This window comes from Triturus cristatus, chromosome 3_1, assembly GCF_964204655.1.
Source record: "Triturus cristatus chromosome 3_1, aTriCri1.1, whole genome shotgun sequence".
Taxonomy (NCBI): Eukaryota; Metazoa; Chordata; class Amphibia; order Caudata; family Salamandridae; genus Triturus; species Triturus cristatus.
The window spans coordinates 425,464,697-425,489,156 of record NC_140583.1 but is presented as its reverse complement, the minus strand read 5'-3'; the positions used below and the strand labels follow the sequence as shown (position 1 = coordinate 425,489,156).

The following is a 24,460-nucleotide window of genomic DNA, read 5'->3' as shown; positions in this document are numbered from 1 at the left end:
ACTCCCTCCACTGCCACCACCGGCAGTATGGCCATCACCTTCTCCTCCCAGGGATGGTATTGTACGCGTCTGCAGGCCGGCCCTCCTCCAGTGATGTTGGCCTGGTTGTGGTCGCCGGTCATTTTGCGGCGGACCGTCCTCCGCAGATCGTACCACCTGGCTTGGCATTCATGCCTGGTCCTTCTGGTGGACGCAACAGCATTCACAGCATCGACAATCGTCTGCCACATGGCTGTTTTTTCGGAAATGCTGGTCTGTCTGACCAATGTTCCAAAGAGGTGTGGCTCGACTCTGATGATTTCGTCAACAAGGACCTCCAACTCTTGGCTAGTGAACTTTGGATTCTTGTTAGTGGGCATGGTGAGGGGTGTGGGTGTGGATGGTTGTGGGGGGTGTGGGTGTGGATGGTTGTGGGTGTGTGGGTGTGGTTGTGCAGGTGTGTGTGTGAATGTGATGAGGGGGTGTTTGTGAAGGTGGTTGTGTGAAGGTGTGCAGGTGTAAGGTGTAGGGGAGGTTGTAGTATGGTGCAGTTGTTTCTCTGTGTGGTCTGGCAGCAGTGGGTCTGTTGCAAAGGATCATGGTTTGTGTGTGTTGGGTCTTTTTATTGGTCCATTGGTGGGTGTGGCTGTGTTTGAACTTTGGGTGGGTGTGTTATAAGGAGTGGTTGTGTTTTGGGCCTCTGTTTGGGAGTTTGGCAGTTGCAGGTCAGTGAATAGATTGTATTTGTGCTTGTTGGACATGTTTTGTGGCTTTGTGCGATTCGAATGGAGTCTTCTTGTGTTGTTTTGCTTTGTCCTGGTTGTGTACGTGTGTTTTTAGCGTCTGTACGGTGCGTACATCGGCCATTTTGTTGTACAGTGCTGTCCTTGTCTCTGGCTTGGTACGACTCGTACATGCGCGATGTTGGGTGAGGGTGCTGGTGTTGGGGCCTGGGGTGCGCTCCGTACTTAGACTGGTGGGGTGTGTGTTCGCTCCGTACATACACGGGTGGGGGTACGGTCCGTACATACACGGTTGGGGTGGGGGTACGCTCCATACATACGCGGGTGAGGGTACGGTCCGTACATACACTGCTGGGGTGGGGGTGCGCTCCATACATACGCGGGTGGGGGTACGGTCCGTACATTCACTGTTGGGGTGGGGTTACGCTCCATACACACGCGGGTGAGGGTACGGTCCGTACATACACTGTTGGGGTGGGGGTACGCTCCATACATACGCGGGTGGGGGTACGGTCCGTACATACACTGGTGTACATACGCGGGTGAGGGTACGGTCCGTACATACACAGTTGGGGTGGGGGTACGCTCCATACATACGCGGGTGAGGGTACGTCCGTACATACACTGTTGGGGTGGGGGTGCGCTCCATACATACGCGGGTGGGGGTACGGTCCGTACATTCACTGTTGGGGTGGGGGTACGCTCCATACATACGCCGGTGAGGGTACGGTCCGTGCATACACTGTTGGGGTGGGGGTACGCTCCATACATACACGGGTGGGGGTATGGTTCGTACATACACTGGTGTACATATGCGGGTGAGGGTACGGTCCGTACATACACGGTTGGGGTGGGGGTATGCTCCATACATACGCGGATGGGGGTACGGTCCGTACATACACTGTTGGGGTGGGGGTACGCTCCATACATACGCGGGTGAGGGTACGGTCCGTACATGCACTGTTGGGGTGGGGGTACGCTCCATACATATACGGGTGAGGGTATGGTCCGTACATACACTGTTGGGGTGGGGGTATGCTCCATACATACGCGGGTGGGGGTATGGTTCGTACATACACTGGTGTACATACGCGGGTGAGGGTACGGTCCGTACATACACGGTTGGGGTGGGGGTACGCTCCATACATACGCGGGTGGGGGTACGGTCCGTACATACACTGTTGGGGTGGGGGTACGCTCCATACATACGCGGGTGAGGGTACGGTCCGTACATACACTGTTGGGGTGGGGGTACGCTCCATACATACGCGGGTGAGGGTACGGTCCGTACATACACTGTTGGGGTGGGGGTACGCTCCATACATACGCGGGTGGGGGTACGGTCCGTACATTCACTGTTGGGGTGGGGGTACGCTCCATACATACGCGGGTGGGGGTACGGTCCGTACATTCACTGTTGGGCTGGGGGTACGCTCCATACATACGCGGGTGAGGGTACGGTCCGTTCATACAAGGTTGGGGTGGGGGGTACACTCCATCCATACGCGGGTGAGGGTACGGTCCGTACATCCACTGTTGGGGTGGGGGTACGCTCCATACATACACGGGTGGGGGTACGGGCCGTACGTACACGGGTGTATATACACGGGTGGGTGTACGGTCCGTACGTACGGGGGTGTACATGCACGGGTGGGGGTTCGGCGCGTACATACGAGGGCTGGGGGGGTGGTTGGGCGCGTACATACGGGGGCTGTGGGGGGTGTTCGGCGCGTATGCGGGCACATGACTCCATGGTTGCTATGGGAGTTCGGTGCGGACAGTGTTTTTTCCATACGGTTGTAACATCGGACGCACGGGATGGATCGTACTTGCGCGGTCGGACTTCACTTTTCACATTTGTATGGTAAATCGTCCGGGGACGTGTCGGACACATTTTCCGACCCGAGGACGTGTGGGGAATTATTCCCAATGCGATTCGTACGGACTTTTTCCCATGCGAATCGTACTTGGCAGTTTGTACGGCACTTGTACGATTCGTACGGTAAAAAGACCGGATACGAGTCGTACGGGGAAATTTTTTCCAGGATCCTAATCGGCACCATAGTGTCTATTTCCCTCAATGTGCACTCCCTGTCCTGCTTCAATATTCCTTCTTTCACACCTAGAAGCAATCATCTGGTTCTGTAGAGTTGTGTTGCTGTCTGAACCACCTTGAGAGAAAATACACACAATCAATTATGACACTGTTTATCTCATTTAGACTGACTGGTTATTAGGACTATTCACCCAGTTACTCGCATATCTGTTCTAATGTTTAGGGTGGCTTACAATTCCAATTTACTCTAGGGAAAACCTACAGGGCCCCTGTTACCTCAGGGCCATGGTATGCCTGTAGGAGGGGACACAACATGTGCCTACCCTGTGTGTAGTTACCCCCTTTCATGCACGGCATGGACTTAACAGTCCATGCCGTGCTGGAACAGGCTTGGCATTCCCAAAACTGTGCTTTTTTAATACGCACCGCCATGGGAAGCCGAAGACGCGCCGAGTGGCCGACTGTCGAGTTTGACGGTCCTGGGGTGGGACACTGTTGTGGTCAAACTAATAATAAGGTCCTTAGCCTGCTGAATTCTGAGAAGTGTGCAGTAAGTATCATATCACATAGGAGGAAGAGAAGAATAATGGTCCAGCATATACTCTCCTCATATGTATAAAAATAAACCTAAGTATACTGTTCCGAAAGCTCAGTCAAAGAGAAACTATCTCAAACTGTTAGCAGGTACCATTGTAATCTTGTTGGCATCGAGCATATCCGGCTTGTTTAACATTTTTTTCTTTTCTCTCTTTTTCAGGTCTTGATCAAGATCTCCACATGGAGCTGGGTTAGAAGCTGCTGGACATCCAGATTGTCAGGAAAATCTTCACTGTGATGTCAGGAACTACAGCTAGAGAACCGCAATGCTGCTTCTGTCAATGCAGGTAAGAAAAACAAGTGGTGAGTGGCCATACAGGCCAGCCAATATGGCCACCGATCTCATGAGATGGGGAAATCTCACAGGAACATGGCTACATGATTAAGCATTTACGAGCACAATTTACTTACATCCTTTCTTCAGGTTCTGAAAGCCTTAAACCATTCTAGCTTGGTCTGAGTCCAGCCTGTTCAAGGCTACAATATTAAAAGTAGCCACATTGAAGCCTAAACAACTAATGGTCTTGCTCTCCAATGTGATGGTGGGGTACCCGTGTGTGTGGTGACCGGTCTTGCAAAGGCTTGCACATTGAGGTGCTCAGAGTGCATTCACCAATGTCAGCCCCATCAGTAGAGGCCTGATGGATGCAGCTACATAGCAGGGTGAACAGCTGGAGCAGATTATTAAAATTCTAAGGAAAAAGAAATCTCATGAGGGCCCAGAATGGTCTACTGTTTCATCAGTTGAATGACCACACTTTACATTCTGGGGTGCTATAGGATGGCATCAGAGCCTTGTCTGCAGCAGTGTCTTATTTATTTGTTGCTTTTCCTAGTCAAGTACAGTCTGCTGCCAGCTCAGTGCCAGAAACATCTACAGCTGACAGCTCCACAGAATGTATGACATTGTTGCACATGGATCAACCAGACACCACCCCCGTTGTTGACACTCAGGCCACCTAAGTTGCCCTTAGGACAGGTTGTTCAATTGGCTCAGTTGAGGACATCATCCAGGAAGTCACCACCAAGAGATGCAAAAAGTGATGTCCTAATATAAGCATTTCTACTATTCATCTTTTCCAACTTATGACCAAACATTTGCAATCTACTCATTGTCTGGAAAAGAATCCTATGCAATTTATGGATGTCTTTATTTCTTCATCCAACTCACAAGTTAACTGATTTTCTGAAAATGTGTGTTATATTATATAAATAAATAAAAGTATTGTGTTACCACAAATAAATAAATAAATAAGTGTTACATTGTTGTTATGAAAACATACATACTACTTGAGAAATTAGAACTATTTTCCAAACATTAATTACATCCACACAATATACATTCATCTGAAAACACTTTAAATTACTGTCATCTCAACCTGCCCAACTGCTTCAGTAGTGGTTTGCTACATTTCAGTTTAATGACAAGCTTTTATACATCAAAAAGCCCAGCAAAGGATAGTGTGTATACAGAAACAATGCACAGAATGTACAACGTTAGGAAGTATAGAATTAAAAAAGTGCTACAAGGCATAATGAAAAATAAAGTATGAATTTTACAATGCAATATATATAATGAATCCACTCATTATCAAGATATAAAGTCGGCCTCACATTTTGCTAGCAACTCAAGTCTTAAGCCACACATTGGACTGTCCTCGTGTTTAACACAGATTTTAAGCTCAGATTCAGTCATGAACAACACCACCGTTTTAGAAATGCTACAGTTGACTTTATCAAGTCTGAGTCAAGACTTTGGCACACACAATGTGTTGTCAGGTACGTTTTATGAAACTCAGCTACATTGGAATCACTCCATGACAGGGAGTCAATCACCATTGTTTTCAGAATTATTCCACCAGTTATAAGGCAACTTGCACTGCAGATCAGTATCTTTTAAACACTCTAAAGTAACCACCTATGACTTACTACTGCTCCGGGGAGACATGAAGACATGATTTAGAAGGGATTAATATTATTTGTGTGTCTAACATTTAAAATGTTTATTCAAATATGTAAGTATTTTGTGAGAATCAAACACCAAGAGTTGTAAAAAAAGAAACCCTCATGTAGCATGCTTATCATAATATGTAAGATTTTGCTAATATACTATTGTACTTTAAACATATATTTAAAAACCAAGCACACTTTGAATATTATGAAGAAATCTGAAAGTAACTAGTGGATTAGTAGCATTAGTTATAAAAGAGGATATGTCCATAGAAAATTAAACACAATTGCATTTTCCTTAAAGTCACTTACCATGAGGCAAATATGTTTTTAATGAATTCACACATGAGAGCACTGTCTTTCTCCTCATAACTGTCAACTTGCTGACACTACTAAAACCTACATCACTCTGGGGTTCACATGTATCTTTCTTTATTCATTTTCTCTATATTTTCGTCTGGAAATCCCATCAAGGTTGACATAGATTATATGATAGATTGTTTATATCAATTTTTTGCATTGTGGACTTTCTAGGTGTTATTGACCAAAGCAATGAAGGATGCTTCCACCAAAAACGCACTACCAATCCAACATAGGGTCAGGCATAACCTATTTTGAAAATGTTGGGACCTCTTGGCTGCGGGGGCTAGGCCCGTAACTTAAATAAACACAAGGAGCCAGTACAGTGTATTAACCGTTCCCACGTGTGCGCCACATCTGATGCAAATGAAGCGGAGGGGAAACAAAGGCTCACACCTTGTTAGCACTTCACACATGCTTAAAAGAGAGGCAGCTTTTCACTTTGCTCAGTCCCTGTTTAAGAGATAAGCATGCACTGTAAGAATGTCAGATGTCTTGGACTTTCCCAGTATTTACACAAAACAAATTGCATTTATATAGAGCTTACTTCCCCTGAGGAGGCACTGAAATAATTTAAGTACCACCATTTTTTCTTGTATAGCCTTACTTAACCCAATGCAGGGTGTCAGAGCACTTTACACCAGATGTGCATATATACAATAGTTTGTAATTGAATGTACAGAATGTGTGACATAAAACTGGGGGTTTACAAGCTGTAGAAGTCAGAAATCATGTTCCTTAGCTCATTGTGCTATTAGCCTCGCAATACGCTCAAACGTACACATGACAGATCTGCTAAACATGAGGCTTAAGATCTGATGCCACTTCTTGCAATGCCACTTCCTGTAAAGTCGTGGCTTGTGATGCCACTTCCGGTGATGTCAATTTCTGTGATGCCACGTGATGTCACATTCACATGACGTGATGTCATGCACCGGGACGTCTCTTGCACACTGCCTAACTAGGTTATTTCCCCCCCCCCCACACACACACTTCTTTTTGTATGACTTATGCCCTGGTTACCTTCTAAAAATTAAAAATAACGTGCACGGCGCCTGCCGCCATTTTAAAACAACTGTGGGTCACAGCCCCTAACTGTACGACCTTGAAGCTGGGATCATTACGTATTTAGTTGTCATGTATTCAACCGAAACTTTTCAGTTATTGAGCGCGCGTTATTCAAGAGAAAAAAAGTGGTTTGGAATCTTTTGCTTCGAGCGGTCCTTTTGGTATACACAATTCAGCCCTAAAATGGCCACCTTTTCTATTACGTGCTTTTTCAGCGGGCATTCTAATTTGCATCGCTGCACAATTACTCAACCCGTGTACTTATGTTCAGTTGTAGAAGATACGACTGTACTCATGTTTTGAGCCGGCCATCTTAATATAGAAAAAAATATCGTTTATGATACCATTAACGCTATAAAAAGCGAACCTATCGGTTTAACACCAAGTCGTTACTTTGGGAAAAAAAAGTATAAAAAAATATGTATGACGAAATGTTTTTCTGAGCCATGTAATATTTTTAAATGAATACAATATGTAGAATATTTACTTATATTCTTATTTACAGTCACATAAATGAACGTATAGTCATAAGAAAGCTTGCGTTCCATATATCGCTACAGCGAATGTGGTTAAAAACACACATTAGTAAGATGCCATTTTAACTGGGTTCTTTTGCTTCTCTGTCCTTTTTCCATGTTCATGCGAAATTAAAGAATACTCCCCCTCTCGCGAGAAGTTGTCTCTGACGACACCCACTGCAGCCCAACGCACCGGTTCTTTCCAACGGTGCAGACGGAGCGGCCTGTTTGCTGTGGAAGCCTTCGTGAGATCAAGGGGCACGTTAGAATGGAAGACATGGACCGGGACGAGGCGCAGGAAGCCGTTGAAGCACAGGGGGCCCAGGAAGAGGAGCCTCCGCAGGAGCACGGGAGCGAGGAGGTCAACAACTGTGACGATCAACGGGCGGAGGAGAACGGCGATTCCAATGGAGCTCAAGCGTACGGCCTACCTATTGTCTTTGAGATTGCTGGGCAGGCCGCGTCGGGTAGACGCTAGAGTATCGGGGCAAATTACGAGTACGGTTATAAATAGACCCCACATAAGCGGCTGATTGCTGTAGAGACGGGGTTACGTAAGAGTAGTAGGCCTTGAAAAATTTAATGTCGAATTTTAGGCCGTTGTCGGGGATGGCGCAGGACTCGCTTATTGATGTATCCCCGGGCTCTCATCTGGGTGTTGACAGTAGTTCGGTGGGGGCTTGTGCGGTCAATGCTATTCAGTTGAAGCGAGGAAAGGGAAACGTCCGCAAGTTTGAAGCGCTGGAAATGCAGTATGTCAAAGGGAAGTTGGGACAACGCGCCCTGCTGGTTTGTAAATCTCAGTCCCGTATCACGCGTGATATTAGTCCAGTCAATTCGTTATAGCTGCGAGGCGTCGGACTATACGGTAGTACTTTTGAACCGGATGGACAAACATTGCGTTCAGCATTATGCGCTGGTTATTGCAATACTACTTCCGGGGTTTGTTATAATGACGGTTCGCAAGGCTTTTCACCGCGACAAACTTAACGTATATCGGCTTCTTGAATTTGAGTATTCGCAGTATGTTTTCACAAGTTTACAGAAACAGCTTTACTATTGGCATATCTACAAACTTAGATTAGCGAGGTTATCGCACTTCTGCCTGATCTTAAATTGAGCGCATAAATTTAGTTGGTAGTTTTAATTGGAGACTAGTAGTCTTCTAATCTTGTGCTGTCTCCACCATAAAGCATGATATAGTATTTCGCTTTGTGATGCGACATTTGTTTTTATATCAATTACGTGTGCCTGGAACGAGATAAACCTAATTCTGTTTTGCCTTTTTTTTTTTTTACTAGCGAGTCTGAAGAGCAAGTGAAAGAGAAGACGGAACTGAAAGAAAAATCTACAGGGTCTAGGAAAGGAAATCGGTTTCAGCCGTACCAAAAGGACCGAGGATCTGGCTCTGGTGACCGGAAGGGACAGGGACGCAATAGAGTATTCATTAGTAACATCCCATATGACATGAAATGGCAAGCAATCAAAGACATCATGCGAGACAAAGGTAACTTGCCCCAACCCTGACAACGTCGTTTTTTGTTTTGCTGAGGATTTTAAATTATTTTTTGCTTCCCCTTTTTCCTCAAGACAACCAGCATTGCTGAGGAGCAATGTTAAAGTTAGTGCTCTTCTGCTGAATACTGCTTACATAGATTGGCACATGCATGCCGCCATGCTTCCAAAAGGTTCCTTGTAGGTCATTTTACTGGCAATCCTAATATGTAGTGTTCATGTATTTACTATGATGGATGTCCTTCAGACACTGTATCTCCTTGGTGGTACATTTGGCGTTGGAATTCAAGTTGTCTGCATTGCACACTGTCAATACGATCTCAGGTGATACCGAACTACAATTGCTTATTGCTGTTCTTTGTTTACACATTGCATAGTCTTGGCAGAATAATGAAATTATAAAGTCCCACTTACTGGGTCATTATCAACGTTAAAAAACTGTATATTGTGTAAGGCAGGTCTGTGAGAAATTGTGCTTGGTGTATCTGTTGTAAGGTGACATAACTATTTGACTGGTTTTTATTACCGAATTTTAGAAAGTGTTGCCTCCTGTGAACATTTGGCTTGTAAATTTGTTTTTATATTGAAGGTAAACTTTTTTTCAAGATTGAATTCATTCAGGTAGAAAGTCACCTTAAAACAGCTGTCGTGCTTGAGATGACACGTCAATGAAACGTGCTATATAATTGTTTTAAATTGAGGATAAATGGCCGCTGATTTTTGTAATATATTACTCGTAGTGGCCGAAATATGATTTTGTAGTATGAATTGGGTTATAGTTGTGTATTGCTATTGAGTATGTGGCTGCTACGTTTTTGAATTTGGCTGAATTATGTAGCCATTGATTGACATTTGGTATGTTTTCATTGTTGGTGAAAAATAGGTTCTTTGTAGAGTTGTGCATTGGGCACAGTAAAGAAAGATGCTGGTGTTTTTAAATGCCTTGTTTCTTGGTATTTTCCCTTTGTATGTCTTATGTAGTTGGTGAGGTTACATACGTGGAACTCTTTAAGGATGCTGAAGGAAAATCAAGGGTAAGTGCCGTGGGCAATAACCTGTTTGAGGTTTTAAACTTCCTCAGCAGTTTTATTTTTGCATTATACCTGTACCAGTTTTGGAAAGTAAGTTTCATTTTACTGTTTGTGTATGGAAGATCTCGGATCCCTACACTGTTAAATAATTGGATTCTATTTAAAATTTAACTGGAAGGCTGAAGGCACCCTATTTTGCAAACTTTGTCCCCTTTTAGAAACTTAAACTAGGTGTTAGATCTTGTAATCTGAATTTGTTTTCTGGATTTTCAACACTATACTGAATGGTCAATTTCAGGTAGTGCAATGTTGTACTTTGGCATCCTCCAAGCAGTTTGCAGAGCTGCACACGATAGTGCTGTGGATCAATAGACCAGTCCCATTTTAAAATGAATTGGTGTTTGTCAGGTTCTGCTGCTTTCCGACTTGGATGGATACATATATTTGGAAGGGATTTAAGACCGATTTAACCTATTAATTATATGCTTAAAAGCCACCCACCATAAATATTTGTGTGCTGAAACATGACAAACTGTCCTACGAATTAACTAGATTGTTTGCTGTACAACACAGCCTTTACAAAATGCCCACATGCCGGTGCTTTTGCTTAATGTGCATATTGCCGAATGGCACAGTACTTGATAACACACAAATGCTACTCTCCCCAGCACAGCTTTATTTAACAAGTCAAACTAGAGTGCTGCTCCTGCATCGTTGCACGCCAGTAAGCTGCCATCCAGGTTACGTGTGAACTGGATCCAGCAAACAAACGTGTTATGGAATATGTTTACCACTGAGGGCAACCTATCTCTACATGGCAGCTGTTTACATGCAGCTGACTGCTTTAAGCAGGCAGGGTTAGCTTAATTAAATGTGTAGGCCTTTTCACTGTTGCAAGCTATTCTGTGTGAAGATATTCACTTACTAATTTGTTTTATTTCTTTACATGGATTTGAAAATATCCCTTGCTGTAGGGTTGTGGGTAAGTAACCAATATAAATATATATTTATATATCTGTGTACGTTTGTGCCTTCTATTGGTTAATATACATTTTGTTCTCTACAGTGTGGTTGAGTTCAAAGATGCAGAGTTTGTCAAGAAAGCAGTGGAAGTTATGGCCAAGCACGATCTTAGTGGAAGACCCTTGAACATTAAAGAGGTGAGGCTGTCGATTTTGTCAAAATATGCTACTAAAGCAGGATTTCTAAAGCCGAACTCAATTATGCCTTTACAGGTCATTTTGATTATCACTTTTATGCTGTGTCCCACTTAAAAAAAGTACTTGGATGGAACATAACTCATCTAAACCAACTTCCCTAAGACGTTGTCGGATTCTAGTAATGTGCACTCTCGGTAAAACTTGTCACATTTGCAGTATTTTTTTTTCTTCAACCGCATGTTAATTTCCCCCCCAGGATTTTGAAGGGGAACATGCTCGTCGTGCTTTAAGCCGCAGTGGTGGAGGATTTTCAGCAGGACACACTGCGGAGGTCCGACCGGGGATGATGAATTTACCTCCTAATATTGTGAATCATCCCAACATACCCCCAGAGATCATAAACTCGTTGCAAGCTGGTCGACTCGGAACCACTGTTTTTGTTGCAAATGTAAGTCTGATTATAATAAATTTCCCTCAAATGTCTCTTGTGTTAAAGGACCTGCATTCTTTACTCAAATTTTGAAAATTGGACAGGTTACAATACTGTTAATGCGATCATGGGGCTGCTTAGTAGGATATTCTTTGTTTTATACATATACATGTCCACTCCGAACACCCAGGCATCCTGACATTCCTGCCGATGGAAGGGGTTACTATTTACAAAACACACATTTCTGATGGGGTGTATTTTTTTTTTTAAATTAAGGTTTCGCCTGTCTTGAAGACATGCTGTGTTCACGGTATGGGCTTGAAACCTTGCCCATGTGTTCAATTTGCTGTTGACTGCATTGTAAATGCTTAATTGTTTGGTTACTTTGCTAATTAGTCCCCCCTTTTCTACTCTTGTACCGAGTAACAAATAGGGGCAGTCCTTAGAGAGGTTATATTTCATTTACACTTTGTGAGCACTCTTTGGTTAATGACTACTTCTGTGTAGCTGCCGTTGTTGGCACTACAGCTACGCACTGCCATAACGCAATTTTCAGGTTTCTGTTGCATTAGCGTGCAATGTAACATTTTCCAGTGCAGCGTACACCTTTTTCTGCTTATTGACTTTTGTGGCAATGGCAAGACCTATTGCATTGTAAATCCTTACCCCTCACACCCCTCCTATATCAATCACACCAATAAGTTAGTTTGGGAAGCATTTTTATAGGGTCATAATATATATCTTTTTGTTTTTCAGCTCGATTTTAAAGTTGGATGGAAGAAACTGAAAGAGGTGTTTAGCATGGCAGGAACTGTGAAACGGGCAGATATAAAGGAAGACCAAGATGGCAAGAGTCGTGGAATGGGCACAGTCACTTTTGAACAAGCGCTTGAAGCTGTTCAAGCAATCTGTATCCTTTTAAGTAACTGATTCCCTTGATCAGTGAGTACTCCCAGTCTAGCTTTTCAGCTGGCGAGTTCTTGGATTGGAACTTGCTGGGAATAAATGCTGGGCCATGTGCTCTGATATACAATCAATCAATCCATTTATAAAGCGCACTACTCACCCGGAGGGTCTCAAGGCGCTAGGGGGGGGGGGTGCCGCTACTGCTCGAACAGCCAGGTCTTGAGCTTCTTCCTGAAGGAGAGGTGGTCTTGGGTCAGGCGCAGGTCAGGAGGGAGTTCCAGGACTTGGCGGCCAGGTAGGAGAAGGACCTTCCTCCTGTTGTCGCTCTACGGATGCGGGCGGCGAGGGCGTGGCTGGCTGATCGGAGATGGCGTTTGGGAGCGTAGAAGTTGAGGCTGTTGTTGAGGTAGCTCGGGCCTTGGTCGTGTAGGGCTTTGTGTGCGTGGGTGAGGAGACGGAAGGTGATTCTCTTGTTGACGGGGAGCCAGTGCAGGTCTCTCAGATGTCCGGAGATGTGGCTGCTTCGGGGGATGTCGAGGATGAGTCTGGCTGAGGCGTTCTATATCCGCTGGAGTCTCTTCTGGAGCTTGCCGGTGGTTCCGGCGTAGAGGGCGTTGCCGTAGTCCAGTCGGCTGGTGACAAGGGCCTGGGTGACCGTCTTCCTGGTCTCGGTGGGGATCCACCGGAAGATCTTTCGTAGCATGCGCAGGATGTTGAAACAGGACGAGGAGACGGCGGTGACTTGTCTGGTCATGGAGAGGGAGGAGTCCAGGATGAAGCCCAGGTTTCGTGCGTGGTCTGTCGGTTTGGGTGCGGTGCCCAGGGCGGGGGGCCACCAGGAGTCGTCCCAGGCGGAGGGCGAGGAGCCCAGGATGAGGACTTCCGTCTTGTCTGAGTTCAGTTTCAGGCGGCTGGTCATCATCCACGCGGCTACGTCTTTCATCCCTTCGTGGAGGTTGGCTCTGGCGGCGGCGGGGTCGTTGGTCAGGGAGAGGATCAGCTGGGTGTCGGCGTAGGAGATGATGTTGAGGTTGTGTTGGCGTGCGATGGCCGCAAGGGGGCTCATGTAGACGTTGAAGAGGGTGGGGCTGAGTGAGGATCCTTGGGGGCCGCCGCAGATGATTTCGGTGGCCTCTGACTTGTACGGTGGTAGGCGGACTCTGTGTCCTTCCGTCGAGGAAGGAGATGATCCATTCCAGTGCCTTCTCCTGGATTCCGGCGTTGCTGAGGCGCTGCACTAGGGTGCGGTGGCAGACAGTGTCGAAAGCCGCGGAGAGGTCTAGGAGGATGAGGGCCGCTGTTTCTCCGTTGTCCAGCAGGGCTCGGATGTCATTGGTGGCAGCGATGAGGGCGGTCTCGGTGCTGTGGTTGGCTCGGAAGCCAGACTGTGAAGGGTCGAGGGATCCATTCGTCTCGAGGAAGGCGGCCAGCTGCTTGTTGACGGTCTTCTCGATGACTTTGGCTGGAAACGGGAGGAGCGAGATGGGGCGGTAATTCTTGAGTTCGGTGGGGTCCGCTGTTGGTTTCTTTAGTAGAGCGCTGAGTTCGGCGTGCTTCCACTTATCAGGGAAGGTGGCGGTGTCGAAGGAGGTGGTGATGATGTCTCGCAGGTGGGGTGAGATGACCGTGTCGGCCTTGTTGAATACGTGGTGAGGGCAGGGGTCGGTCGGAGATCCGGAGTGGATAGAGTTCATCGTGTGGATGGTGTCTTCTGTGTTGATCGGGGTCCAGGCGCTGAGGGTGGTGGTGGGCGTTGGTGCGGTCGTGGGGGGCGTTGTTTGTGGGATGAAGCTGTTGTGTATGTCAGCGATCTTGTTGTGGAAGTAGGAGGCGAGGGAGTTGAAGAGGTCTTGCGATGGGGTGATGTCGTTGTTTCCGGGGTTGGAGAGCTCTTTCACGATGTTGAAGAGTTCCTTGCAGTTGTGTGCGTTGTTGTCCAGCCGGTCCTTGAATGCAGTTTTCTTGGTGGCGTGGATTAGTTGATGGTGCTTCCGGGTGGCGAGCTTGAGGGTGGTCATGTTGTCCGGTGTTGGCTCCCTTCTCCAGGCTTTCTCGAGGGCTCAGCAGTTCTTTTTGGAGCTCTTGAGTTCGTCCGTGAACCATGGGGCCTTCTTGCTGCCGGGTCTGTTGGGCGGGGTCCTCAGTGGGGCGAGTTCGTCTGCGCAGGTGCTGATCCACTTCGTGAGGTTGTCGGCGGCCTGGCTAGGGTTCGCTGAGCTGGCTGGATGGTGCTGTCTCAGGGAGGCGGCGAGCTGGTCGGCTGTGATCTTGTTCCAGCTTCTACGAGCCTCCTGGTGGTGGTGGTGGTGGATCGTGGTTCTTCTGAAGGTGAAGTGGACGCAGCTGTGGTCCGTCCAGTGGCGTGGCTGAAGGCGATGTCTTTGCTGGATGAGAAGATGGCGTCGTGTGTGTCCGAGGTGGGTGGGGGTGGACACCAGCTGTTTGAGTCCGAGGTTGTCAAGCAGGGTGGTGGTGTTGCGGTCGTTGTTGTTCTCCAGGTGGAAGTTGATGTCCCCCAGGAGGATGTAGTTATAACGTGGTACCTGGTCTGGTCTGGCTGTTCAAGCGCTAACAAGGCACCCCTCCCCACCGGAGGCATATACCTATACAGGCCACCCCCCCACTGTGCTTCGGGGACCCCATGGGCTCTTAGAGAGACCTCATAGGCAGCCAGCCATTTTACAATATCATCCCCTATACCATAGCTAGCAACCACATCTTTGGGCAGGTAGGGCCTGGACTCTCTCGGGACTTCTCTCTGTATGCTGCCACCATTAGGACTGCTGGGGGTTCCAAGTTGAAGGGCTTTGAGCTCTAACTCTTTTAAGTGAAGCTCATGGAGGAACCTCCTCTCCTCCCTCTCCTTTTCCAACCGGGTCAGATCCATTCTAAGCTGTCTCTCTTCCCTCCGATCAACTAGGTCAGCAGAGGACAGGCTCCCCCCTGAGGCGCTACTTCCCACTCTTGATGGGGCCCTGGATCCAACGTCCATATTACCGCTCCCAGGGGGAAGAAGGACTTCCGGTTCTTCTAGGAGATCTAGTCCTGGTTCTTCTTCCCGTTTCCCGCTAGGGTGGGCCATAACCCAGGCTCTTAAGCTTGCCTGGAGCTCTGTCTTCTTCGCCCCCTGCTTAAAGAATACCCCCCCGTTCCTGGCAGAACTCCTTCAATTGGGCCACTGTATACTCCTCCAGCCTACCCAATTCGAATTCCATCCTGCCAGATGGGACCCCAACACAGTTAACCAGAACTTTACTCAAGAAAGGGGATATACACAGGACAATTTCAAAAATCCTCCAATTAGAAAACAATCTGGAGAAAACTCCAGTCAAAACAATCCAGTGTAGGTGGTGATGCACGCTAAATTGCCACTAAGCGGATGCAAGCACTGAATAAGTCATCCCACCGCTGAGCACCAAACTGTTGGACCTACGTCCTAGGGGTAGCTTGGCTCAGGTCAACAGGCTTACATCTCCACTTGGCCTCCCATGCTTGCATCCTACCCAGCTCACAATCTAGCGCAGCACCACTCCAAAAAGGACACTACACAGGTTAAATGTAAGGTTTACCAAAAGTCTTTATCACCTCTTTGCCAACATGGTTACCCAATTTCAACTTTAGAATGAAATATTTCAGTACATCACAGGATGAATGTCCCCCTTCATTTCGGGATTACATGGCATTATACTCAGGATAACTTTTCCTCACATTTCAAGATAACATTTCATTCCCTTTTGGGTTGAACATTTCACTATAAACCATTTCATTACGTTTCAAAATAAACCATTTCCTTACGTTTCAAGATAAACCATTTCCTTACGTTTCAAGATAAATCATTTCATTACGTTTCAAGATAAATCATTTCAAGATAACTCTAGCACAGCAGATTTGTACACCCTCTAGGTAATCCCATCCGGCGCCGTGACTCTGGAGGGATGGTTAACCTCCTCACAGACGGCGCTCTGAAGAGCACTCTCCCATTACGCACTTAAGATTGTCCCCTGGTACGGAGGGGGTTCTCCTGACAGCTGGGCTCACTAAACTGCTGGCAGCCAAATCGTTACCTTTGGACAAGCTACTTTTAGGGCACTTTAGTACCGCGCTAAACCATCCCTGTTTGGCAGTACATCTAGGCTCTCTCGCTAGTACAAGAGCTCGCCCTGTTATCCAATGCCCTCAGCCACACGCTTGGTTGTGCCGAGGTGCCGATAATTACAGCTGGCCCCTGGCTTCCCCACGGAACAACAACACGTTCAAAGGGGTCCCCCTCAGGCCTTCCAACACTCTCTTCAGTACCGAGTCCTCTCCCCTTCCCCTCAGGGTATGGGCCCAGCTTACTGTCACACTTGTGGTCCTCCGCTTGGATGGTTCACCGCTGACGGGAGGTACGTTCCCTCCCTTCGTGGGACGGAGCTTGCTGTTCCCTCCTTTTGTGGGACGGAGCTTGCTGATTAACAAGACAAAAGGAATCCCCTTTCAGAAAAAGGGGGGGGGGGGTCTGCGCACACCCTCCAGCCTCCACCCACAAGGGATTCCTAAATTGCTCTCTCCCCTCACTGACGACAGCCCCTCTCCTCCGCCACTGCTGGGAGGCGCTTCCACCGATGACAGGAACAGTGCGTCTTGCGGGGGCGCGGCCTCTGCTCCCGTCCGGCAACAGCGGGCGGCGCTAGGCCCCTCGCACGTGATGAGGGCAGCGGCCTCACAGCCTCCCTTCCCGCACTTCCTGAATGTTGGTCTCCTCAAGCCGCTGGACGCGTCGCTCATTCGCCTGACACACCTGGGCCAATCCCTCACCCCAGGCCTTCCGGCGACAGCGACTCCTGCCCAAGGATCCCAGGTAACCTCTTGAACTCGGGAGAGGGGTGGCGACCAGGGTTTCCAGACGGGGGTGAATTGACGGGTGCCGGTTCTCTCACCGGAACGGTGGCGGAGGTCCGCTAGACTCTAGGGACTAGAGCACGTCCACCTCTCCTCTCTGTCAGAGAGTGGTAACCCCCAGGCCAGTCCGGGAATCCCAGTCAACAACGGAGCTGTTTGACGATTGCCCCCAGCAATGGCCCTCACCAAGAACCAAGAAGTCAGGGATTCACTCCCCCTAGAGACCTCTAGAAACAAGTGTCTCAAGTCACTGGCGGCACACAGGGACCGGTCAAAAGGTTGGGGGTGATGTCACTGGCGGGGAGAACTGTGCAGACCCTGAGACCTGTCAATCCCTGCCCAATGCAGCCACCTCCCCACTCAGGTGCCTTACTCCTGGCTAACCGGCCACTCAGCTCTCTTCTAAAATGGCTGCTCACCTGTCACCTCTATTTATCACCTCGAGCCTGACCTGCCAGAAGGGCCCAGAAAGTTCCGGAAACCCCCATGGCAGTCATGGTCCAGGTGCTGAGGTGACAGTTGGTGCCGCCATTTTAGAATCTCACCTCCCTTCCCTAGTTTTCCTCAGAGGAGCACCTTGCGCCTTTCCCTCAGGTAGTGAGGGTGAAGCGCCCAGAACCTCTACATTAGCACCTAAAAAGTTCGATAGACAGAAAAAAAAAGTTCGATAGACAGAAAAAATGACAAGGGACAAGGGACAAAAATAATAAAAATGAGGAGGGAACTGCCAAAGGGCTGACAGGTCTAACAAGGTGCATCTCCATCCAAGGTGATTTACTAATTGAGTTGGATCACGCCTTTTTTGGTTGTTGTCATGTGGTCTGACACCGAAAGCTGCTTTTTCTTATAATCTTGTGCCCTGCTTTGATGGCCATCTTTCTCCACTCATTTGCATCTTTTCATTTGTAGTCTTTAGTTGAAAGCAAAACGTCTTGTTCTAGTAGCTGTGGAGTTTCCCTTAACACTTTTTTTAGCCATGTTCAATGGACAGTTCTTATTCGACAGACCTATGCATGTAAAAATGGTAGGTATCATTATGTTAAATGGCTAGTATAATCCAGCAGATTTACTGGACACAAAGTTAATCTTGTACTGAACCATTTTCAATAGGATGATAAATCAATCCCCCAGGATGACTTCCGCGGAGCTGATAGTAAAACGCCACAGTTGCCGCGTAAGTTGAAAATCTTTTTCATAATTTGAGTGATTAGTAATTATGGCGAACAATCATGCTTGTAGACTAGCTGCACCGTATACAAGCACTGGCTGCTAAAGACCAGGATTTGTAGCATGCTGCTAATATCTACATATCTTATAGTGAAACACTGACTAGCTATAACTTCATTTAAATGTAGCTCTTTCTTGGCAACAAGTACCATAAATGAAGACTACTTCATGCTGTTGCCGTTTTGATATACTATTGGAACACTTCCTTTCTTAAGGACATGCCTTTGTTCTGTATGTTTTAGAAAAGCACGGTGGCAAAGTAATGACTATGATACTTCTACATGAAAATGCCCTTTATTTAGATGGACTGGATTGGATGAAATTATAATTGCTTGCTTCCCATCGTAAATATCGTTGGTCTGGTATTTTTGACTCGAGAGGTACATTATTGATCACCCGGGCTGCGTTTAAAACTGATTCAGATCCTGTGGGTGATTGATTCACCCAAGATTTATTTAATTCACTGCTGATACTACATCTCTGATTTAGCCGTAGTTATGCCGCAAACAGTGTGGACCACCACTTTACCTAACCATAGGTTTACCCTTCTGTCCTGTGGAAGACCCATTCGCGGAGGATGTTGATTACCCTCTACGCGTCTGGGTCGAAACGTCGACACACACCCAGTGGACCTGTACCCGATACGACCCCAGCCCTGCCAATTTCACATATGATATAATCTCTGTGTACCTCCAGAAAATCTGTAAACCACGTTTTGGAACTATTTATGCAGGACAGGCCTAGTTGTGAACTGGTGCCATTAAAAATCATAGCCTGTTCGCTTATGATAAAGTGAAAATTGACTTTTTGAAATTCTATCCTGACTTAATTCCCTTCTTTCTGTTCTATTCACAAGCACAATTTTCTTTTTCACACTCCCTTTGGAGCAACCTCCCTGTTAAAACGTTTAAGATGGTAAACTGTTATGAAAATAATTGATATAAAACAGTCACTAATGGAGATATATTTGGTGCCGTTGTCATTTGAGGAAGTACATATTTGCATTTTTTATATAAATTTTTGTACATCAATAACCAGATGCTGAGTACATACATATCTGATCTGGTTTTTGAGAAATGAATGTTCTCTTAGATTAAACCATTTACATAACCAAACTGTAGTTGAAAAATACGCCTAGAACCATTGTTTTCTATATCGACTGGTATTTCTCCATAGCATGCAGCATTTAACTTTTTTGTCGCACTGCTGTTACATTTTCTTTGGTTCCTCGATATTGCGAGTTACAGATTACAGAATTTTGGTCCGTTGTTGGATTACAGAAAAGCTATCTTTTTTTTTTTCTATAGGTGGCCTTGGGGGCATTGGCATGGGTCTTGGACCAGGTGGGCAGCCTATAAATGCTCACATGGGTGCATCGAGTGGTATGGGAAATATGGGCCCTGGAGGTAAAGTAACATTTATTTTCATTTGTATAGATAACACAATAATAATCAAAGATCATTTATTTATGTTTGTTTACCCTTTAAGGAATGGGAACCCCAGGGTTTGGAGGAATGAACAGAATGGGAGGAGGTAAGATCATATTGCATTTTGTTTCTGCAGTCTGTAATTATTTTGCTTCACAAGTTCCTTAATGGTTTCTTGTATTCAGCAGGAGTTGGCGGGTTTGGAGGAATGGAAGGAATGAATAACATGGGCGGATTTGGTGGAGTCAACAGAATGGCAGGTAAAAAAAAAAGAACACTAATGCCACTTTGTTCCCCTTACCACTATAACATTTACTTCTCCATTGCATAGGAATGAGTGGTGTGGATGACTTCAGAGGGAATATGGGCATTGGCATGAGTGGAGGCATGACAAACAGCATGGGAGGAATGGGAACTGGCATGGGAGGCATGGCAAGCAGCATGGGAGGTAAGATGGTCTGTTAAATAGCCAACGTCCGCATTTCTGGGCTTATGTAGTGTGCATATTAACTTAAGCTCGTGCCCAAAATGTTGGCCATGGTACATATTCTGATTTTCTTTTTGTTATATTTAATAGATATGTATCGTGCTGGAATGGGGAATACTATGGATCGCGATTTCGCTCGTGGAGACATGACTATGAACCGTACCTTTAACGATTCATTTGGGCAAATGGGTACGGGTACCAAATCACTTATTTCTAATGGCGTGCAGTATGTTGGCAAATGGATGTGGATACAGTTAATTGGACATTTATCTGCTTAATTGTAGTCTGCAGATGGCTAGGGCATCTGGAAGAAAGTTGTCTGATTTTTATAAGGCATAGAGTACTGCAGACCTCAGGCAGGCGATGTAGCGTTATGCTCACTCTCGTCAGGAAACTTGGGTAGAAATGTTAAATGGGACACTTGCTATTGGATATTTCAGTCTGCATTTTAAGTGATTCCAGATGGGATTATGTTCATTGCTACTGTTAGTCAAGTGGCCTTTTTATGGCTTACTAAGATGCTGTGTATATTTTGGCCTGATGTCCGTAAAACTGGAGCAGTCTCCATTGTGCTATTTTTGAGTGACTGCACAAACAGCCCAAATGTAGTAAAACATGCACAATTTATACTTGTATCATTGTCTGGTTGTATGCCTATAGTCTGTGTAGTGCAAACCTAGCCAAAAGGCAGCTCTGTACATAGTCACAAACTGTGAAGTCAACAAGCGAGGGGGGGGGGGAGTCAGGTGTGTATGGCTAATGCATTGATATACTTTTCGTTACTGAGACACGTCTACTTTGTTTAATAAATTAGAGCAGAGTTGGGGGTGGCCCTGATCCTGGGTGCCTGGATGGAAAGGCCTGCTGCTGTCTTACTTTTTCCTTTGTACACCTAGTCTACAGTCTGATGTTGAAGCTGTAGGGTACTGGGGTGCTGGTTTTGAAAATTTTATAAATGCCCCTGGGTTTATAGCTGGTGAGGACCAGAAAGGGAAGCTAACTGAGTTTCCTCGGGCAGGTGATCTGTTTATTCAGGCCCCGGATGGGACTTGATGCAACGTGTAGGATGTCTTAAAGAGGTGCAAGTGTGACTTATGGGAGCCCATGGAGTATGTCCCTCCCACCCCCCATTCAGGCGCAAAAGTGTGAGGGCTTGTACAGAAACGTTATATTTAGAAGAGCCATCTGGTTTTGTGACAATTTGTTCCTTGAGGGTGAAGTTTGTGTCAAGGGTAAGTCTTAGTGGCTTAGCATTCAGTGAATGCTCTGAGCTGTCGTGGCTGTTATTGAGCCAGATTGGGAAGTCATGCGGAGATGGTTAGCATTGATATAATCCTGGAGTTGATAGACAGCTTTTTCAGTGATCTTGCCCATTGAATGGTAGAGAAATGGTGGATTTGCAGATGGCATGGTCATTGAGATGTAGTGTAGATTTCATTACGTATGGAGGTGCCTTGAGTGTAGGAGGCGTTGACAATGGTAAGTACAGGTAAGAACATCCTGAAAGAACTTTGAAGAAGGATAATGTTAAGACGTTGCTTTGAGGGAGTGGAGTACATCAGCAATATCTGGGAAAGATAGTGCTTTGATGTGTTGTCTGATCTTTCTACTGACATGAGGTTAATGGTGTTTTGCTGTGAAGTGAGAAATAGTTGGGTCCAACATCAAGTTGATGCAGTGCTTGATTGTCTTAAGCATCGTTCTGCTTCTGACAGCTTGCTTGATGCTGTTGGTTTAATACTTTGCTTTGGCTATGAGCCATCTGCGTGGTCGGACTCCATTATCAAGAGGTCCTATTGAGAGCTGTTTTTTTTCATTTTCTTGCCTATATGGGGATGCCTCGTTAGCAAGTCTTTGGAGTACCAGAGAGTTGAATGCTTCGGCTTACGCTTAAGGGCGTGGTTATTCACTTGGCTTTCTTATACATTTCTAGTTGTGCTTGTTTTAGACACAAACACTACAAATACTGCCTGCGAAAAGTGTTTTCCCAGAGCATGTTCTACTGCCATGGATTGATTAAGATGGGCTAAACAACGTGGCATTTTTAAGATTGGACAGCTGGTGGCAGTGAGGTACAGGAAAGGTGTACGATGGGCGGTAATGCAGAGGAAAATGGGTGGGTCAGACTAGTGGGCAAAGATGGGAAGAACGGTTGCATGCAGTGGTTGAAAGTATAGGTAAAACAGCAGTTAAGGATGAATGATAAACTAATATAGGAGTGACATGGACAGTAGTTTAAGAATGGAGCAGTAATTGGGCTGGGATTTTTTTGTCCTGTGCTTGTTTGTGTGCCAGCCAAATGTTTATATTCATTGTAACACACATGCTTTATATTGCATGTTATTTTTAATAGGGTGATGAATTAAACTAGTTGATGGCTCTGGCATAGTAACCATAAATCTAGTTTTATTACAGATGTCTGTTAAATGTAACTAGTGTTTATCATTGTTTCCTCAGCTGGCGCTATGGTTGGAGGATTTGGAGGAATGACACCATCTGGCATGGGACCTGTGGCCTCTGGAATGAGTAAGCTAGTTTTAAACTAAATTCCAAGCCTGGCATTACCGTTTCTTACTCAGTGTTTTACTTAGAGGTGTAAGCTTTCTCCAGCAAGTACTCATGGTGACCTTTTAGATTAGAATTTCCTGTCCGAGAACCTTTGTCTTAACAGAGGTATGTTCTATTACCACTACTCAGTGCTGCTTTTTTAAAATCAAAAGTTGGGATGCCTGCAGTAGTTTCTTGTTGGCTCCTTAGAACTGTAATCAAGTCAGTTTTTTGTGTGTAACTTACAAAAAAAAATTGCGTTCTTCTACCTGACATTTTGGCTTTAGGTTTTTAAGTGGTGAAATTGCCCTTCATACTCACCCCGCAAAATAAATGTACTTACACATGGATATGCATTGTCCAAATATGATCAACGCGCTGAAGGTAAATACTCTACAGTGCTGTGTGTAATAGCCAGTTCGAGGCATGTGGGCTGCTGTATTCATATCTGTGCATAGATCGCTGCCTAGTGTTTGGTCCGGATGATTGCACATTGTTGTCCTTGACGTCCAAGGCCCGAGCGGGATCGACGATGGAACCAAAGACTTCCAATAGCCCCTTCAAGCGTTGCCCCCTGTGCAACGCGAAGTATGCTCGCTTCGACGTGCACCCGGTGTGCAACACGTGCCTCTCCAACCCACGACGAAGCCACCTGTATGGCGTGTTCCAGGTTTCGCTCCAAGAAAACCCTTAGCATTCGTCGAGCAGCTCTGCTCGAGGCGCAGAAAGCGGCGCCGAACCCGTACAACATCTTCGGGGCCGAAGATGGGGAGGTCGTGGACCTTGAAGCTCGGGGAGAGATCGGATACGGCGTCGTAGCGCGAATCCGTCTATGATGCGGAAGACTAACATATATTAGAAGAAGACAACGTCGTCGAACAGGTAGGCGATGACTAAGGGGCCCTTGGGGCCGAAGAGGATGGATCAGAAGATGAGCTAGGCCCACAGATCGGCACAGGGCCCACAGAGACACTTGATGAGGCTCGGGTCGTGGGATCGCCACAAGGCCTTACCCAAGACCATTCCTCTCATTCTTCCGCCCCGCATAAAGGCCCGGCGTCGAACTATCCCAAAGAGCCATCGGTATCAAACGCCATCACTCGATCAACGGGAATTGAAACTGAAGGCGACGGCACCAAAATCGAAACCGAAAGGGAAAGTCTCATCGGCAACAAGGCCTCGGAGCCGAAGACACAAAAGAAGGCGGTCGACGCCGACAAATGTCATGGGGACGTCGAGCCGAGGGTGACGCTGAAGATCAAGGTCAAGGTTGCCGACCCGAAACTATCGGCGCCGAGGATCGTCCACTCCGAGGTGGAGCTCGAGCCATCCAATTCCCATCGTGTCCGGAAGACTACGTCGGGGACAGGGTTTGATGCCACAACGAAGAAGGCGTCGAGGGACCGTGTCCAATCCACACCCTCTCCCTTTGTAAAGCAGAAGGTGTCTGAGTCGTTAGCGCGCATCCACGACAAAGCTTCCATGCCGGGCGCAATCATAGCCCCCCAGCCGAAGACGGTCAGCGCGGTGCACATCGCGTCGACCCACATCAAGTTCAGGCTCCCGCCAGCGGTGCGA

General features: G+C 46.6%; 1 protein-coding gene across 1 annotated transcript in view; it reads left to right on the top strand.

The window, feature by feature from the left end:
- The first annotated feature begins 7,468 nt into the window (after positions 1-7,468).
- MYEF2 (myelin expression factor 2) overlaps positions 7,469-24,460 on the top strand; it is a 32,246-nt gene continuing 15,254 nt past the window's right edge. Inside the window, exons 1-15 of the mRNA XM_085644205.1 lie at positions 7,469-7,691; positions 8,573-8,778; positions 9,768-9,820; positions 10,792-10,799; positions 10,884-10,977; positions 11,234-11,425; positions 12,164-12,317; positions 18,169-18,218; positions 18,305-18,368; positions 19,729-19,827; positions 19,910-19,954; positions 20,034-20,108; positions 20,180-20,296; positions 20,426-20,524; positions 22,793-22,861. Of these exons, the coding sequence (XP_085500331.1) occupies positions 7,540-7,691; positions 8,573-8,778; positions 9,768-9,820; positions 10,792-10,799; positions 10,884-10,977; positions 11,234-11,425; positions 12,164-12,317; positions 18,169-18,218; positions 18,305-18,368; positions 19,729-19,827; positions 19,910-19,954; positions 20,034-20,108; positions 20,180-20,296; positions 20,426-20,524; positions 22,793-22,861 (1,477 nt within the window). The 5' untranslated portion in view covers positions 7,469-7,539. The remainder of the gene's footprint in view (positions 7,692-8,572; positions 8,779-9,767; positions 9,821-10,791; positions 10,800-10,883; positions 10,978-11,233; positions 11,426-12,163; positions 12,318-18,168; positions 18,219-18,304; positions 18,369-19,728; positions 19,828-19,909; positions 19,955-20,033; positions 20,109-20,179; positions 20,297-20,425; positions 20,525-22,792; positions 22,862-24,460) is intronic.